Here is an 18500-nt window from a genome sequence, read left to right as displayed (position 1 = left end):
AAATTAGGTTATTCCTTACAGAAAGTTTTAACAATTATGCACATGCTTTGTTAAAAAAGCCTCTATACAGTACAAAGAAGACAAAAGTGCCTTTTAGCCAAAATAACCTTATGAAAAAAATATCCCCTACATGATTGCCATTTTTTGGTAAATACACGTGTAAAAATCCATCGCCCTTCTGAACTTGTGTTATGCATCACATTGTACTTCGATGTGTACTTTCAGGCAAACCCTTTGGTGCTTAACAGGCCCAACGGGTAAATAATGTCTGTCTGGGAGAAAAAAAAACATAACCCATGTAAAAGATTTTTATTTTATTTATTTATTTATTTATTGTTTTTTTTTTTTAAGGTTAGCACTGTTGCCTAGCTCCTACAGGATCTAGGTTTGATTCCCAGCCAGGCTTGATTCTTTGAGGTGTGAATAAGTGTGTGTACAGGTATGTGTGTGTGCCACACGATGGATTGGCCAGGGTGTATCCCGCCTTGTGCCCTAAGTCTCCTGGGATAGGGTCCAGGCCCCCTGCGACCCTGAATACAGGAGAAAGCGGTACAGAAGATGAGTGAATGAGTTACATCTCACTGTTTAGGCCTCTGGGTTTTTTACATGAAAATATAAAGAAGTGAGTGTGACAAAGTTATCAGAAGACTGACATGTTCTGCAGCAAACTCATTTAAAACACTCAATATTTGGTGTAAAAACTATTTGTTTGGAAATAATCAGTAGTGTAAGATACAGATTTGTGCAGTTTTATAGATAAAACATGTGGTAGGTTTTACTGAGTGTAAAGTAGGTTCTTCTGGTAAATTTTGCAAACCATGATACACACACAGATCGCTATTATTTATATTGTTGTTGTTGTTACACTTTATTTTGGACTGCAGAGGTAAATGTCTGTACTCTTTTATTATATAATTTTTGTGTGTATATATTCATTTTTTTGTTTTACAGTATTTAATTATATTTTATTCCTACTTTCTTATATATCTATTCCAGTTATTTTCTTCTGACATATTTCTGAGCTTTGGCAATACTAATGTAAACAGAAGACATGCCAATAAAGCAATTTAGAATCTTGAGCGAGAGAGAGAGAGAGAGAGTCGTCTCTCAGATGAACTACTTCCAGAGCAGGCCAGTCTTCGCCAGGAAAGCCCTCCCCTTTAACCGTGCTTGTGACGTGCCCTTTAAGCGAGTAGTGGATGCAGTGTTGTCACTGGGCTGAATTTTTGTCGGTCAATTTATATTACCCGAACCTCCTTAAAGCAGTTTTGAATCTGTGATTTCGCTTCATGAGCTCAGTTTAGTGTTTCTGAATACAAGCTGGTGTGTATGAAGGGCATTTTTCGGCGATGTTCGGGCTTGTTTTGTGTCTCTTGTGTTTGCTAAACATTACCGGCCCGGGTCTCGGTTACTTTCCCGAGGAGCGCTGGAGTCCCGAGTCTCCTCTTCTGGCTCCCAGGGTCGTTATTGCACTCATCTGCCGAAATTCGGCCCATTCCCTGCCTTATTTCCTCGGAACCATTGAGCGATTGAATTACCCCAAGGACCGCATCGCACTTTGGTAAGTCAGTTTTTCCTATACGTTGATCGTTTTGTTTGGGGGGTTTGGGGGGGAACACACTCTCTCTCTCTCTCCTTTCTCTCGCTTTATTGGCATGAATGTTAAGGAATCACAATGTTGCCAGTCTCTCTCAGATCTCTCACACTGATACAATGTATCAATCAAAGTAACTCTGTTTTATGAGCGCGTGTAATAAATAACCAGTAAAATAACAATTAGCTTATAATAAATCCTTATACTGGGGATTAAACTATTAAAAACTTTTATATTGTTTAATTATACATTTGCAATATGCAAACGAGTCCATAATCAGATTCTATTAATTCATCATACCCCAGATGTGTTTCTGTGACTGTTTAAATGTCAAAAGTAATTAACAAAAAAGAAACTGTGACGCACATGATGACTTTATTATTTATTTTTATTTTCTGGCTAAAAAGTGTACATTCTCCTTTTTATAAAGACTTTTGAAACACCCTGACGTTTATCAGTAGATATGTTATGTGGCACATGTATAGAAAAGACAATGCATCAGATCATGTGCGTTAGTATAAATCTGTGAATTGTCTTAAAGCTGAAACTACTTTCTAAGCAGTTGGTAAAGAAAGTTATTCAATATCCTTCTGAAAAACTATTTTGAATTTTAAAATTTTTTGGTTCAAGACATTCCAGGGGAGAAAAAAACTTTATGTTTTACGGCCTATACCTACTTTTTACAGTCGGCACTACGTATACACGCGTCTCCATCCACCCTGATACGCTGATGCTATGGCATTACATTACTGTCAAAAGTGCATATTGCGTGCATTGGTCTTAAACCTGTGCAAACTCACATACACTCATTTTGAAGTTGAGTTTTAAGACTCTGGAGATGGGCACATTGGTTGATGTCTCGGCTCTTTTGACTGGACGCTATAAATGCCCAAAAGCTGTTCTCTATGATGAGATGACGTTTTAGCACAGGTAAAATCTTTAATTTTACAAAATTATTCAAGAAATAATTTCCAACATGCAAACGAGGCTCTAAAGATAATCCGCGGTATGCAAATGCATTTTTAAAATAATCTGTGATATGCAAACAAGCCTCCAGTAAATAATCTGCAATATGTAAATTCACATCAATAAAGGTTTTATTGTAAAAAACAAACCAAAAAAACCCACAAAACTATGTACTGTATGTATATGTATATACAAATATCTTTTACCCTTTTATAAAACTTTGGAATGGTAAGTGAATTGATAGACAGATTTTCAGCTCATTTAAACCACTGATTTTAGTCAATTTTGTTGAAGAAATAGTCAGCAATAAGTAGTTTCAATTTTGCGCATTGTTTACATGTTACTCATTTCCTGTTGCATTGCACATTTTTTGTTCTCGATTGCATTTTGCTCATTTTTCAAATAACTGAGGTCTAACTTCACTCTCAGAATTTTGATTGCTTTCTATACAGTGTGTAATTTATCCTTAATAATGTATACACATTATGCACTTCTATTTTTAATTCTGTTATATATTTTTTGAATATATATTTTTGATTTATATTCTTATTACTTTATTGAAATATTCTGTTTTTAATTTGAGGATTTCCTTGCATATCGTATGTGTGTGCCTGTATATGTGGCAAATAAAATTAGAATTTAGTCCAAGATAGCTATAAACATTTTTTCAACTCAACATCCTGTCTTTTTTTTCCTCTCTCGAGACACTCCATTAAAAAAAATATCTAAAAATAAACTACAATTCCATGATGAAAGACAAAAAGTTAGAGCTTTGCATCTGCCTGTTACAAAGCCATGACACTGGATGCACACTAAATAAGCATCTGCTGATCGGAACAGATAAACAAATGAATCAACACCTTTAGACCAATCAGGTTGGACAATTCAGCATCGCAGGCAGTGGTATAAAGCGACGAGATCTTTATCTGAGAACGATGTGTGAGCTCTAAGTCTTTGAAATGCATCTGTGATGATAAAATCTGAATCACTATGTGTCTGAAACTGTGTGTGGTGTTTGTACTAGTTTGAGTGCCGCCAGTACAGGTAGAGGCCTGCTTCTGTCTCACACACTCATACACACATACACACACTGGAAAGTGCATTTACTCTAATTTCACACTCAAAAGTCTAAGAATGAACAAGAGCTGAAAATCAGTCGTGTGTCTTTTCCTACTCTGAATGTTAGGTGTGTGGGTTTTTTTTTATTTATTTATTTATTTTGCACACTGAGGGAAAATATTAGCTTTAATGCCACTCGGCTTACAGTGGAAAAGGCAAATGGGGAAAAAATGACTCTCAGCAGCAGATTAATAGTTTGATTGAATAAAACTCAGTTATGTTACTATGATGTTCTCATTGGGTGCAAACGTCTGTAAGTGATCATACGATATACAGACCTCACATTTGTCCATATTTATATTTTTTGTAATATGACCAACCTACATTTTCGAGCAGTTACACTAACGCAGTGTAAATGCTAAATTATCACGCTAAGCCGACCAATCAGACTTGAGAATACGACAGCACTGTGGTGTATATAATAAGATAAACAAATGCCAAATAAAACCGACATGTGTGTAAACTTATAGGGGCCTCGTTGCTGCTACGCCAGTGTTCGCTATCTGAGGGGTACCATGACCCAGAACAGAAAGGAAATTAGGAGGGAATGCAAACATCTGTCCAGCAGCAGCAGCTGTGGATTTACAAGGGACAGAGCATAGAGATTTGTGCAGAGTGTGTTTTTAGTGGAAATAATTTGCAACTGTATTCCCAGATCACCGTCTTAGCCTGCGCCAGAAACAAAAGCAAATAAAATATATTCACTGGTATGGGATCATTATATCCATCATGCTTTCTAATGAACAGGACTATCAGCTTGTTGCTGACGAGAAGGACAGTAGATGTGTTTGCATGGACAGCTAATAATAGGAATCATGGCCCAATCAGGATATAAATGCAGCATGAAAACACCTCAGTCGTAACCATCTGACCCGATCCAGCTTCATCGGAATGAGAGTGTGGTGTGTAACATTTTAATAATCTATTCAGTGAGTAAATATTAGCAGTGTAAAAACTTTATCTGAATGTTTTTCTCTTGTTGGAATAAATATATTCTTTTTGAATGTGGGGGTAACATTAGGTGACGTGACAATTTTCTAAAAATGAAACCTGATTCTTGAACTCTATAAGAACGAACATCTCTCTTCCAGCAGTTTTCACATCAGATCTTCTCTGGATCTCTGGCTTAGGCACTGATTGGCTTAAATATTCTATGTACTGTAGTATAGAATCTAAGAAGTCATAGATGAGACTAGATTCTTATAACCACTGATAAGGCAGTACTTTTCATAAAAAATGGGGAACCTCAAAGTTGGAGAAAAATTCTTCTTCTGTTATCTTTTTATCAGATTCTACACTTCACAGCGATCAGAATCACTTTCTGCAAGTCATATTGAATGCTTTGAGCATGTAAATGCACATGTCATCCATGTAAACAATTAAACTGGAATCTTTAACCGGAATGATTTCAGTCGGATTGAAGAACATGACAACGCTGACATGCAGTTTATTGTTTTGTTTTTTTTACAAAATGATATACAGTATGGGCAAAATGAACTTAATAATAATAATAATATGCTGCTTTATTTTTTTTTCTACTTAGCAATATATGATGATGTGGAAAATCTGGTTCTCTCATTTAAAGTTAATAAGCCAAAAGAAAAAAACCTGATATAAAATACAAAGCACCAGCTCCTCTTTCCAGAAGTTTTTTTTTTTTTTTTTGTATTTCTATTACTGTATCTTCAATGGTGTTGAATATACACTGCATTTTCAGGTTACAGGCTCTGAAAGCCAGTGCATTCAAGCCCTTTCGCTTGTCCTGCCAGAAAGGTATCGGGTACCACTAGAGGAAGCTCCAGAGGCAATGAAAAGCCATTTGTGCATAGACTTAAAAGAAAGCCCTGTTCATCGGTGATATTTAAACATCACACACCATCTTTGCTTGCTTACATTTTCGAGAAAAGCCGAGATCAGCAATACAGTATGTGTTGCCGGATTTTTTTTAAAGAGTAGAGTTTGTATGGTACAGCTCTGCAAGAGGATGGCACTGTTTGAGTAATATTTACAGTATGTATGTAAAACTGTATGTAAGACAAAAAAGTGATCTGGTGATTATATTCCTGTAATCGCATAAGTCTAACCTCTAAGTGTGTTATAGTTACAGCTGCAAAGCACAGTGCAGGTTTTTTATTAATGTGCTTTTTTTTTTTTTTAATACAAAAGGCGTTCAAGTCAAAACAAGACTTTTGATTATGCAGAATAAAAAGACAGAGTTATGAGTTGTAGTTATAAAACTCCCTACATATCTTTTTATAATAATGCCCTGCTACACTAATGTGCCTTGGAGTGAGGACAGGACTGGATGGGGAATGTGGCAATAACTCCTAGATGAGTTCCTGTAATCTGCAAGTGGTGTTGGTGAATGATTGTGTGTACAGTTGCCACAGACAAGCATCTCAAGCATCAGGTGTTCCACTCAGTGAATGTGCAAAGGAACAACACAATTGGCCCCAACCGGGATCGTCATTCAGCAGACAGATGGGCTTCTTTAAAATGTTTGCACAATTCAAATGTTTTACACCGACTGAGAGTCTCTTCACCGTACTGTGCTCAATGTCTTCTGTAAATGTCATTCAATATTATACATTTTCATCCAAGTACCAGTTTGACCTGAACTGTCTTCGTACATTATAATTTCTTATAAAATAGACATGCATGGAGAATGCTTTATGTAATCTTTAAATTAAATGTTTCCAAGTTAGTGGTAAGGAGATGTTTATGTAACATTTATATACTGCCTGGCCCAAACTCAGTTACACTGCTCCTCTGTAACATTTATATACTGCCTGGCCCAAACTGTCTACATTTTAGAAGGGTCAAATTATTCAGTTTCATTAAGCAAAGAGGAGACTAAGGAGGCTTAAAATTACTGGAACTGGATTAAGAGCCCCTCAGCATATTATCAAAACCTGGAAAGAGAGTGCTGAACCATCAACTATGCAGTTAGATAAAATCATGAATGGAGATTACTTAAATACTCGGTGAAGTTGCATGAGTAAAAAATCTATAGTAAAAATCTGAGCTATGTTTAATAGTGAAAGTAAGAGCATTTTCATACACATACTGTGAGAACTCAGAGGATTGGGACTAAACTCGCAGGATTGGGACTAAACACTGTGTGTGCATTAGAAAACAACTTGTCAAAGACTCATTAGAATAAAGGCTTAAATTTGGAAGCATAAAGATTAGACTTTGGTGCAATGGAAAGGGGTTATGTGCCAAGAGCGATGGGCGTGTTAGGGTAAGAAGGGAAGTGCATAAAGCGTCACCCATCATGCATAGTGGCCACTGTACAAGCCTCTGGAGGCAGTGTTATAATTTGGGGTTGTTTTAGGGTTTGGGCTCAGATCTAGTCTCAGCAACATTATGTGACAATAAAATGATGTCAGCTGATGACATGTAATGTACTGAATGACCAGGATATCACATCTATGGAGTTTTTCTTCCCTGGTGGCACAGGTATGTTCCAGGAGTGAAATTGTGAAAGAGTGGTTCTGGGACCATGAGGAATCATTTTCACAAATGAACTAGACACCACATTGTGTGCGAGCTTAGTGTGTGTTTAGAAGTCGTCTCCAGTGTCAGTGCTTTGTAACAGTCGACGACAAAGCTGCAAGAACAGCTCATTCTAGGTTCTCATTAATATAACCAGATTTTTGTGTTTTAATAAGAAAACAAATAGTTTGGGCCGTTCTTACATCGATGAGACCACCCATCTGTCAACTATAACAGTGAGCCCCATTATGTTTTATTGGTAAGTTAGAGGCTTATAAGCCTTAAATGAAAGAGGCTTATAAGCATTAAATGAAAACATCTCATTTGACTACTGAGCAGTTTCACTTCTCCTCTATTACTCAATTAAAAGACCTTTTGTTTTAGAGTACAGTTTTGTTCCCTTTTGCGTATCATAGGAAATATATTATTTTGAATCTGGTTCGGGCTTTATGCAATATAACACACATCTGTACGCAGTATGCTGGTGTAACTGCACTGATTACAACAGCTGCAAGTGTACGGCCTATTCACAACACCTTAAAGTGCTCATACTCATGCAAATGCGAGTCATAAGAACGCGTCTTATTTTGTGCCGCACAGGGTTGCGACCGATCATAATGCAGACAACACGACGTATATGCTCCGAGACTGGCTCGTCAGCGTACAGAAGCTGTACCACTACGTGGAGTGGAGACCTAAAGAGGAGCCCAGGTTTGTAAAACAGATTAGTAGTTCTACTGTAATAATTTTAGTTCACTTGTTCTCACCATAATTTCGCAGCCTTCAGGTTTTATAAATAAATATTTTCATTTGCTTCAGTGTATAAACACTGGTCCTCTGGTTTTGTACTGTACATGGTATTTACTTATAAGGAGAGTGACATGGTCCACCTTCATCTCCTTCACTGACTTGAGATGCACAAAGACAACTTGACAGACAGAAAGGCCACGCCTCCTTCACTGAACTTGACAGACAGAAAGGCCACGCCTCCTTCACTGTGTCTCTTGTCAATTGGTTTTGGTTTTTATTTCAACAAATTATGAAGAACATTTTGAGCTGCAGTGTGTTTCATATCTGTCTTTATTTTTGCATCATCATCATCAGTGCATACGATGACGAGGAAGGACCCAAACACTGGACAAATCACCGATACGCTCACGTGATGAAGCTGCGTCAGGCTGCACTCGAATCAGCCCGAGAGATGTGGGCTGACTATTTAATGGTGTGTATTTGCTTTAGCAGTACTATTACACACACATGGACACACACACACTTGGTTCCAAGTTACACATCATTAGAAGCGTCTGATTAATGACTAGGTGTGTAATGAGTCATTTGTTCATGATTAGATTAAATAAATCACGGATTTGATGGCAGATAAATTAGTTTCCGTCTAATGCAACATTCTAAAAATAAATTTTTTATTTTATTTTAAAAGTTATTAAATAAGTTTTAAAATACCAAATTGGGTAAAAAATTATTTAATGCCAAGAATGAAAGAAGTCATGATTTCTAAAAAAAATTCAAACATTGAATTAAATACCTTGTACATACTTTAATGTCTATACAGCATTCACAAGCTAAGCATGAACATTGAGTACGATCTGAAAATATGTGCCAAAATATTAGAAATAATTTTATTTCTACATATCGGTTAAAGAAGCTTAAATCAGTGACCCTAATCTTTATATCGAATCAGTGTTTAGGGTATTGAATTGAATCTCTGCTAAATCAAATTCAGTATCAAAAAATGATTAATTAAATTGGGATGTATACAGTACAAATGCTCTAGAGTATACATGAACAGGTGTGTATGTAATGTTTTTCATTAAATACCCTGTATTGATCTCTCTCTCTCTCTCTCTCTCTCTCTCTCTCTCTCTCTCTCTCTCTCTCTCACACTCACACACACACACACACACACACACACACACACACACACAAACACACAAACACACACACACTTTTTTTCCTGTCTCCTCTATCAGATGGTTGACTGTGACAATCTCCTGATAAACCAGGATGTGTTATGGAAGCTGATTAAAGAGAATAAGACCATCGTTGCCCCGATGCTGGAGTCTCGAGCAGCTTACTCCAACTTCTGGTGTGGTATGACCGCTCAGGTTTGTGTGTACATTTTAAAACATCGCTTCTTTTATGCCAACCATAATTGAGATGGTGGACAAAATAGGAATAAAATGGTTTGTTTAAAAGGACCAGAAGTCTCAGTCTTGAGGTCGACCACATGATTTTATTATAGCCTGAATGTTACTTTCTCCATTAGGTTCATTTGGTTCATAAAATGTACACTGTTTATTTGTTTGTCTGTTATAATATTAAAAGAATATAAAATGATATAAAAAATATGATTTGTGTTATGTGCACTGACCCCTAAACCAACAACTACAGTATGTTGTCTATTGTACTGATTGTTTTTTAGAAAGAAAAAAAAAAACACTCTGATTAAACATTATTAATTTAATTGTTTTTACTCAAGTTTAAAGCCTTTGTTTGTTTCTTTTGTAATATGAAAAAACAACAAATAATGCTAAAGGTCTTAATAGTGATAATGTATAATGCTGATATTAGTAGATGGTTTATTTGCAACCTCCGGGTCTGAAAAATGAGTCTTAACGCAGAAGTGTCAAAACGTGTAGTTCTTCAAATGACCACTTGTGTTGTCTCCAAAATCAAGTCACTCTCCATTGAGTCCCATGTTAAAATATCCAACTTTACAACAGAAATAAACATCCTTGCCGTCAAGTCCAAAAATTTACAACTTTTAACTTCAATAGCTAGATTTACCATTCATGACATGGCTGTGTGATGTTTTATGGAACTCCTCAGTTAAAAGTAAATTAAACCAGCTACAATGCAGGTGACAATCCGCTAGCTGTCTGCTAAGCATCACTTTAGCCAACCATCTCACTGGAATTGCTTTACTTACCACAAGACATGCAGGACTTGACACAAGACAGCATATAGGGTATGGATGATGAGTTCAGTCAAACATTAGCATATGAATTAGCGTTAACCATTTTAGCATTTTAGTAAAGCTAAAAGTAAGCTAGCTAGCTTGTGCTAACTGAGGTAACTAGCCATGTTCCAAACAACATTTTCCTGTTTATGGATTAACCAGGGTTTAGACAGAGCAACTCCAGCCAGATGGTGACGATCAGAGCCCCCACTGTGGAGCTTCATAAACGCTGTTCAGAAAACCTATAGGTGACGTCACAGAGGGTTTGTGTAGCTGTTTTTATACAGTCTGCCTTTGCAACAGGCACATACTGGAATTACTGTAGGGTCTACACTATTTATAACTAAAGCTCCTATGTAGTACACAGGTAGTCATTTGGGATTTGATGTAATGATGGCAATTTTTTCAAATAGTTTTTTAGCGAATATCAATGTAGTAAAGCGCTACTAATAATGTCAGTGCAAAAAGAAATGTGTGGTTCATTTATTAATATTCCCATGATCATCTTAAAGCAATTTGAACTTTAAACATTTACAGCATAATATGATGTCGAATTACTGTCGAATTATTTTTCCACATTTCCAAATTACAGTTACCTTACCGTAACTCTGTGTTCTTTCAGGGTTATTATAAGCGCACGCCTGCGTACATACCGATACGCAAGCAGGTGAGGAAAGGCTGCTTCCCTGTGCCCATGGTTCACTCCACCTTCCTGGTGGATCTGCGCAAAGAAGCGTCCACACTTCTGGCATTTCACCCTCCGCACGACGACTACAACTGGGCCTTCGACGACATTATAGTTTTCGCCTTCTCAGCTCGAATGGCAGGTGAGTACTGTACCTTACTAGTACATAAAATGTATTAGGGAAAAAAAAGAAAAAAGAACACCTTTGTTAGATGTTGAAGTATTTGGGTTTTGTTTGTCCTATCCAGAGGTGCAAATGTTTGTGTGTAACAAAGAGACGTATGGGTTTTTGCCTGTTCCCCTGCGCTCCCACAACACTTTTCAGGATGAAGCCGACAGCTTCCTTCATTCTGTCCTGGAGATAAACGGTGAGTTTTTTTTTTTAACAAAATTCTCTTTGGAAATTCAGATTTTTCCTAACTAGATGTTTAAAGAACACACATATAACAGAACCAACAAGGAAAGAAAGAAAAAAGCATTTTTGTAAAAGTATGTAACAGTAACAGTAAAAGTAAAAACTCCCTTTATTTCTCTATGTAATCCCATGCTGCACTAATGCTGGCCTTCCAGGAACTAAAACAATGAGGGAATGCTTCGGCACGAGGTCAGAACTGTATGAACTATCTTGGAGTTCTGTAGCAATAACTCCCAGATAAGTTCCTGAGAAAGGTGGTGACAAGTTGTTCGTTGTTCCACTCGCTGAATGTTCACAGGAACGACTGCGGTGTGCTCCGACCCACATTGGCCAAGATCATCATTCATGGAAATGCAGCATTCTTTGAAATGTTGCATCTTTTAAACTTTTTACTGCGGTTAAGAGTCTTTCTTCTATTCACCAGAAAAGTCTTGGTTTTACTTAAATGCCCCTTGTAGATTTTTTCATAATTTATATACTTATTTTTCATCTTAGATTACAGTGAGTGCAACAACATAAATATTAATACGTGAAGTTTCACCACTTGCCTAACTGTCTCACTTCTGTCCTCATGTAGTGCGTCATCCCCCAATAGAACCCTCCCGGTATCTCCGCCCGCCTGTCAGTCAGACCGATAAGATGGGCTTTGATGAGGTACCAAGTGTGTATTTCAGATCTGCATGAAAACTCCACCAGATATTCATTAGGAACAGAAACATCTACATCAATCCGTTGTGTGTGTTGAATGTACATAGGTGTTCATGATAAACCTGCAGCGCCGGGCGGATCGGCGGGTTCGCATGCTCAGAGCGCTCCGCATGCAGGGGATCGACTGCAAGATCGTGGCTGCTGTCGATGGCAAGTAGGTTGTCTTCCTGTTGTTCCCAAAACAGCCTGTTACTCTTGGTGTTTATGTATGGAAAAGATTGTGTCACCGAGATGTGCCATGGCTACAGACAAATCTCATCCGAGATCGATCCTGGAACCTGTATCCCCAAAACCTGCATGCAGTAGAAGTTGCCTAGCTAACAAACACAGGAGTGTGTAGACCTTAAAAGGTTTAAATAAAGACTTAAGATACTAAAATGCCATTCATGCCATTTTATGATTTAAACAACTATCCAGATAATAGGGATAATAGGAATGCATGAGGGTTTCCAGTTTCAATATTGATGCATATTCATAGTTCATTTAGAGAAAACAGGAAATCATGGTAATTTGCCTGATCAAAATTACACTCTAATGTATTATATTATAATTTTGGCATTTTTCTCAGAGCTATGAATGTGAGTGAGATACACAGTTTGGGGATTCACATGCTGCCAGGCTACAGCGACCCCTACCACGGCCGGCCTCTCACAAAAGGAGAGCTGGGCTGCTTTCTTTCCCACTACAACATCTGGAAGGAGGTAAAAAGCATCTGTGCACAAACAAAGCTTCAGGTTTGTTAATAAAGCATCAGTTTTTATCAAATGCTGACTCTTGATTGATAGATTGTCGAGCGTGGACTGAAGACTTCCCTGGTGATCGAGGACGATCTGCGGTTTGAGATTTTCTTCAAGCGCCGTCTGAAGAATCTGATGAGTGAGGTGGAAAGAGAGGGACTCGACTGGGACCTGATGTGAGTCAAATGTTTTTCCCGGAACACTCACAGCCATTGGGGTGTGTTTGCCTTTATAAGAATTGTTTCCTTTTTAAAAAAAAAAAAAAAAATCTTAGTTACATCGGGAGAAAGAGGATGCAGGTGGACCATCAGGAGAAAGCCGTGCCAAACATACACAACCTGGTGGAGGCAGACTATTCTTACTGGACTCTGGGATACATGATGTCATTACAAGGAGCTAAAAAGCTGCTGAAGGCAGAGCCTCTGAGCAAGATGCTGCCTGTGGATGAATTTCTTCCTGTCATGTTCAATAAACATCCTGTGTGAGTTTCAGCATGTGCACACTCGCGTGTGCGCACACACACACACGCACATGCCACGCTGCACCAGTCTTATGGACAGGAAGGATTTAGTATGTTATGTCAGTCAGTGTGTTAAGTAAGTGTGTCATTGAGTCAGAAAGTCTTTCTTTTTTTTTTTTTTTTTAGTTTTTTTTTTTAAAGTACTATAGCATAAGCTATTTAAGCAGTATTTTTTTATTTTTCTCATAAAGTTAAGTCATAATAATTTATGCTAAAAAAAAACAACAACATATGCTAAATAGAAAAACTCTAATAGGAAGGCTTTTTGGGGGGTGAGGACTTTTTTTTAAGTTTGTAATCTTTTCACATCTTTATCTTTAACTTGGTGTAGCAAGACTCTAGCCTGAAAGGACTTTAAACCAAATTCTATTAATAATCTTCACTACCAATGCTAGCTACTTAAGAAGCATGAACTAGTCACTATCCCAAATACTAATAATCATAATGATAATAATATATAGCATGTTAGTACTGTACTAGCCAGTTTGCTAACATAATTTAATCAGATATAAATTTCTGAAAGGATTTTAGTCCCCTGTCTAGAATGGGCTAATCTGACTGAATTTCATATTTACAAATGTTTATATTTCTTGCCTGTAATATTGGCTAGTTGGCTAACATAAGATAACCTGATAGGAATTATGCATCATTTGATTCAGTATTAAAACTGTTCATTGTATTGATGGATGTCAGTAATCTGCATGGCTAGCTAGCATATGCTAATCTAACAGGATTTCTGCGAGTTGTTGCAGCTTTTTATGGAAATTTTACCTTACATTATCAAGCTAGCATAAGATAACCTGGCAGGATTTTGAGAGAAGTCCTATTCGTATTTTTCTGCTACTAATTCTAGTTACTTAACCAGTCGCTCTCCTCAGTGGTAATAATCGTCTCTGCTTATACTTGCCAGCTTGTATACATGATCCAACTAGACAAATTTTCTGAAAGGCACTTATCCATTTTTTTAACCATCCCTGCTAATGCTATACCACTGTCTGCCTAGAATGGGATAATCCAACAGAATTTAACATTACCAAGAAATATTATCATAAATATGTTAATCATGTCTAGTTGACTATACTGTATAAGCTCAGTTATATAAAAGCTATGCGTGTTTATCGGACATAATGTCTAAGAGGAATGTACATAGTCTATATGTTCATAAATGCTTCTATTAATAGGAAGGTAGGTTAATAGAAACCATTTTAAGAGAGGAATTGTGTTCAAATTTATATTCACATTTGTCCAAGTAGTGGAAAACTTGGACAACATTTTTGTTTGTACAGAAGCACAGATGCTGTGTCAGGAAACCACAAGCAAGTCTTGTTTAATAAATGCTAGACTAAAAAGACTGCTACTTCATCTTACTATTCTGTCATCCTGCAGCTCAGACTACATGGAGCAGTTTGAGACGCGAGACCTGAAGGCATTCTCGGCCGAGCCCCTGCTGGTTTATCCAACTCATTACACCGGTGAACCGGGCTATATTAGCGACACAGAGACGTCCACCGTATGGGATAACGAAGGCGTGCGCACGGACTGGGACAGAAAACGCTCACGCAAGACTCACGAGCAGGACGAAATTAGCACGGAAGCTCAGAACTCAGACGTGCTGCAGTCTCCTCTGGACAGCACGGCCAGAGATGAGCTCTGAGCCATGCTCTGTCCCAGAATTTTTTTTTTTTTTTTTTTTTTTAACCTTACCACACTGTTTGTGCCTTTTGACTGACCAAAGAAAGACCTCAAGTGTTGGATTCAAGTTTTTTTGTATCTATCCTAAACCTCTGTGTTTTCAGTCTTATGATCCTATGATCATCGGTTCCCGTGACTGAAGGTTTTCCCGCCTGCAGAAGTTCACTCATTTCAGTCCAAGAGTCAAAGATTTGGTTCATTTGGCACTAGTAGAGTCTATTAATACTATTAGTAATGTTAGGGAAATCTTTTTTTTTTCTTGTTTTTTTTGCATGATAATACAGCTGTTGTGTTTTTTTATACTATCTTGTCCATCTATGCATCCACAAGGGAAAGCATGTGTGTGGTATCACATTTTACATTTCATCATCATTTGTACTAATATATCATCATGAAAACTTTACAGAAGGTCTATCATGAGAAGAGACAGTTGTTTTTGCAGAAGAGGCACTTGATTTTACAGGTCAAATGAGATGATGCGTAAAAGAACAAAATATGTCATTGAAGCAGTCGTATTGAGTGACAGTGTTGTGTACATGATACGCCTTAAAAATGTAAATGAAATAACATTTCAGATTAATACTAATCATTGTGGTGTGGTCTGTGACAAGGATCACTGTGTGTTGACTGTTGTAGTTCTCGGTGCTTACAGGTTTCTTTCGTTCAGGGGATTGGTCATAGAGGTAATTCCCCGTTAAATGTAATTCAATCAGGGGAGTTCAAGTGACGATACTGGCCAAGGTGGCACGGAGCACACTACAGTCGTTCCTGTAAGCATTCAGTGAGAGGAACACCTGATTCTTAAAAATTTACAGATAACTTGTTTTCACTTGTTGAAAGATGTGCATCTGTCTGTAGGAACTGTGCACACAACCCTTTACCAACACCACTTGCACATCACAGGAATTCAGCTAAGACCGAATTCCTGTACACCCCAACCCCCCCACTCATACAGTCCTGACCTCGTTCCAAGCTGTTTCTACATGTTTGGGCCATTGAAGGAGCCCTTTCTTTAGAAAACTTTATACATTGATGGTATCTAAGCACTATTGAAACTCTGTGCATTGAAACTCTGATAAGTGCATTATTGTAGCAGGGGATGATGTCGAGAAATAAAGGGAGTTTTTACACTCATACAGGTAGCTGTGTCCTGTTATTCTGCACAATCAAAAGTCCCAGTTTGACTTAAACACCCCTTATACCGATATCAGATATCAATATGACATGGTTGTTGATTCCATACGGGCTAGTTTTACGTATTTCTGAAACTGCCGATCTCCTGGAACATTTACTCATAACACTCGCAGAAAAGGAGGTGGGGGAAAAAAAAAGCATCAGTTCTGAAACACCTTGTTGATGAGAATGGCTAGACGGAACCAAGACTGCTCCACTTAAGGTTGAACAAATTTAATTTTAGGAAAAGACCTGGAGATGTTTTCTAATCGCTAGCTGTCCAGCTTTCAGTTAGCTTGTGCTTTGTCACTTGACCTGATGAGGTCTTGTGTAGCACATTCATCGATGTGATGTGCATTATGCAATGTTAATCTGCCTAGCATGGATGTAAAGAGTGATCATTTCAATTACTAACTTTCCAGTCAGTTTCTTTTTTGTGCCTTACATTTAAAGTTGTAGATCTGAGAGTCTGAATATGGATTTGTGACTTTTGTCATTGCATTTAAATATAATTACTTCTGACAGAAAAATAACTCTATAATTTGGTAATTAGAGAGTCTCTGACCTAGAGCGTGCCTTTTTGTGGTGATGGTTGAATTTAAGGTGTCTTTACATCTCCAGCTATAATAATAGTGTGAACGGCCCAGCAGGCCTTTTTTTCTGCTCCTGCACCAGCACCACAGCTGTCTACCCTCTCTTTATGGTTAGAGGAGCTTAGAATTACAGTGAATGAACCCTGCTAGAATAGGTTAGGTTACAAATTCTCCACCAAGTGTGTGTCTGTGTTATATACATGACGCATCTGTTGAAACACAGGACAATAATATTTGTTCCCTAATAATAGTTAAGGCTCAGGACAGAATATAACAATGACGTCGGTGGACTATTGGACTATGCAACGTGATTATACGTCAGGAAAGGAAGATGGATTTAAGTGTCATTAAGTGTGCATCTCTTGCTTTTATCTTAGCACAGTGTTTTGTTTTGTTTTTTGTTTCGTTAGGAATAAAACATGACTTTAAACTGGTATAGAAAATAATTACTGAAAAGTTGTTTACTTTTCTATTAACAGCAATTTGAGTCCTACCTTGGGTCTGTGTGTGTGAAGTTTGCATGTTCTCCCTGTGCTTGGTGGGTTACCTCTGGGTACTCTGTTTTTTCTTCCCACAGGCCAAAGAAATGCAGATTAGGCTAATTGGGGTTTCCAAATTCCCCATAATATGTTTGTCTGTGTGTGTATGTGCGCGCGCATCCATGGTGTACCCTGCCTCTTTTTTCCAAGTCCATTGTGATGGATCCCATACCTTCCATGACCCTGTTCAGACAGTATAAGATTATAGAGAAAGAGTCAGAATGAGTGAGCATGTCTCTATTTAATTTATTCCTCTATTATGATTATATTCATACAATTATTATCTTACAAAGAAGTGACATTCTACTTTTTTTTATTCATTTTAACAATTATGGTAATTTATGCATTAATTTACAGCTTTTCTTTTAACTTTTCATGCTTTAACTTGATGATCACACACGTGATCTTTCTTATCTCAGTGAGTCTTCTCCACATACAATTCTTTTAAAATTCCAATCTTCCAAAAAAAATCTTCTATAATAATTTCCCTTCTTTTTGGTTCTTTTGTGCTTCTAGTTAATACTTGAACTGGCCACTAGAGGGCGGGTAACATGATGTTCAGGCCATCACTCTTACTCACTCTATCTTCTATACCGCTGTAACCTGTATTCAGGGTCGCAGGGACCTGGAGCTTATACCAGAAGACTTAGGGCACGAGGCAGGGTACACCCTGGACAGGGTACCAATTAATCGCAGGGGCAGTTTAGGCCATCTTGACCTTTTTTATTTTGGGGTACATGTCATAGTTATACAGCATTGTGTGAAAGTCTTGAGCCAGCCATTAGAATTTTTATCGTAGTTTTGGGGAATTGTTCTCCAGGCTTCCTATAAGAAGTTGTCTTTTGTCTAATTTTCTGTCCAGTCCCTTTGCCTGAGCAGTTTCAGAAGAATGTTTTATGGTTGTTAAGCTACAAAGCGATGCTTTCTTGAGGAATTAACCAGTGAGAAACAGGTGCAGATAATGACAGATGATCAGGCCGCTGATTAATATACTGATGATGCTGAATGCAATGCGTGGTTGTTACAGACAAGACGGGAAATAGGGTTGCTGCTGAGGTTGTTGCATAAACAAGTGAATTAAAAAAAAATGTTTTTAGGCTCTTTGCAGCCTGTCACAGTAAAACATTTGTTCCCATTTCCTATTTAAATTAATCCACATAATTTATTAAATTTCATAAAAAGACGTGAGGACGACCCAAGACTTTTGCACAGTACTCTAAACCTATAATTAATTTCTCCTTTGATACATCATAGAAGAATGTTTTGCGGGATTAGATGTCGCAT

At 37.6% G+C, this 18500-nt stretch overlaps 1 protein-coding gene across 1 annotated transcript; it reads left to right on the top strand.

The window, feature by feature from the left end:
- Positions 1 to 1193: 1193 nt before the first annotated feature.
- colgalt1a (collagen beta(1-O)galactosyltransferase 1a) lies at positions 1194 to 16047 on the top strand. The gene is made up of 12 exons (XM_053493338.1): positions 1194 to 1561; positions 7778 to 7888; positions 8282 to 8399; positions 9166 to 9300; positions 10777 to 10981; positions 11088 to 11207; positions 11832 to 11908; positions 12010 to 12116; positions 12531 to 12663; positions 12748 to 12875; positions 12974 to 13180; positions 14606 to 16047. Exons 1-12 carry the CDS (start codon positions 1350 to 1352, stop codon positions 14871 to 14873), a joined length of 1821 nt encoding a protein of 606 aa, XP_053349313.1. The 5' UTR covers positions 1194 to 1349; the 3' UTR covers positions 14874 to 16047.
- The last annotated feature ends 2453 nt before the right edge of the window (positions 16048 to 18500 follow it).

This window comes from Clarias gariepinus, chromosome 3, assembly GCF_024256425.1.
Source record: "Clarias gariepinus isolate MV-2021 ecotype Netherlands chromosome 3, CGAR_prim_01v2, whole genome shotgun sequence".
NCBI classification, from domain to species: domain Eukaryota; kingdom Metazoa; phylum Chordata; class Actinopteri; order Siluriformes; family Clariidae; genus Clarias; species Clarias gariepinus.
This window is presented reverse-complemented; position numbering and strand designations above follow the sequence as displayed.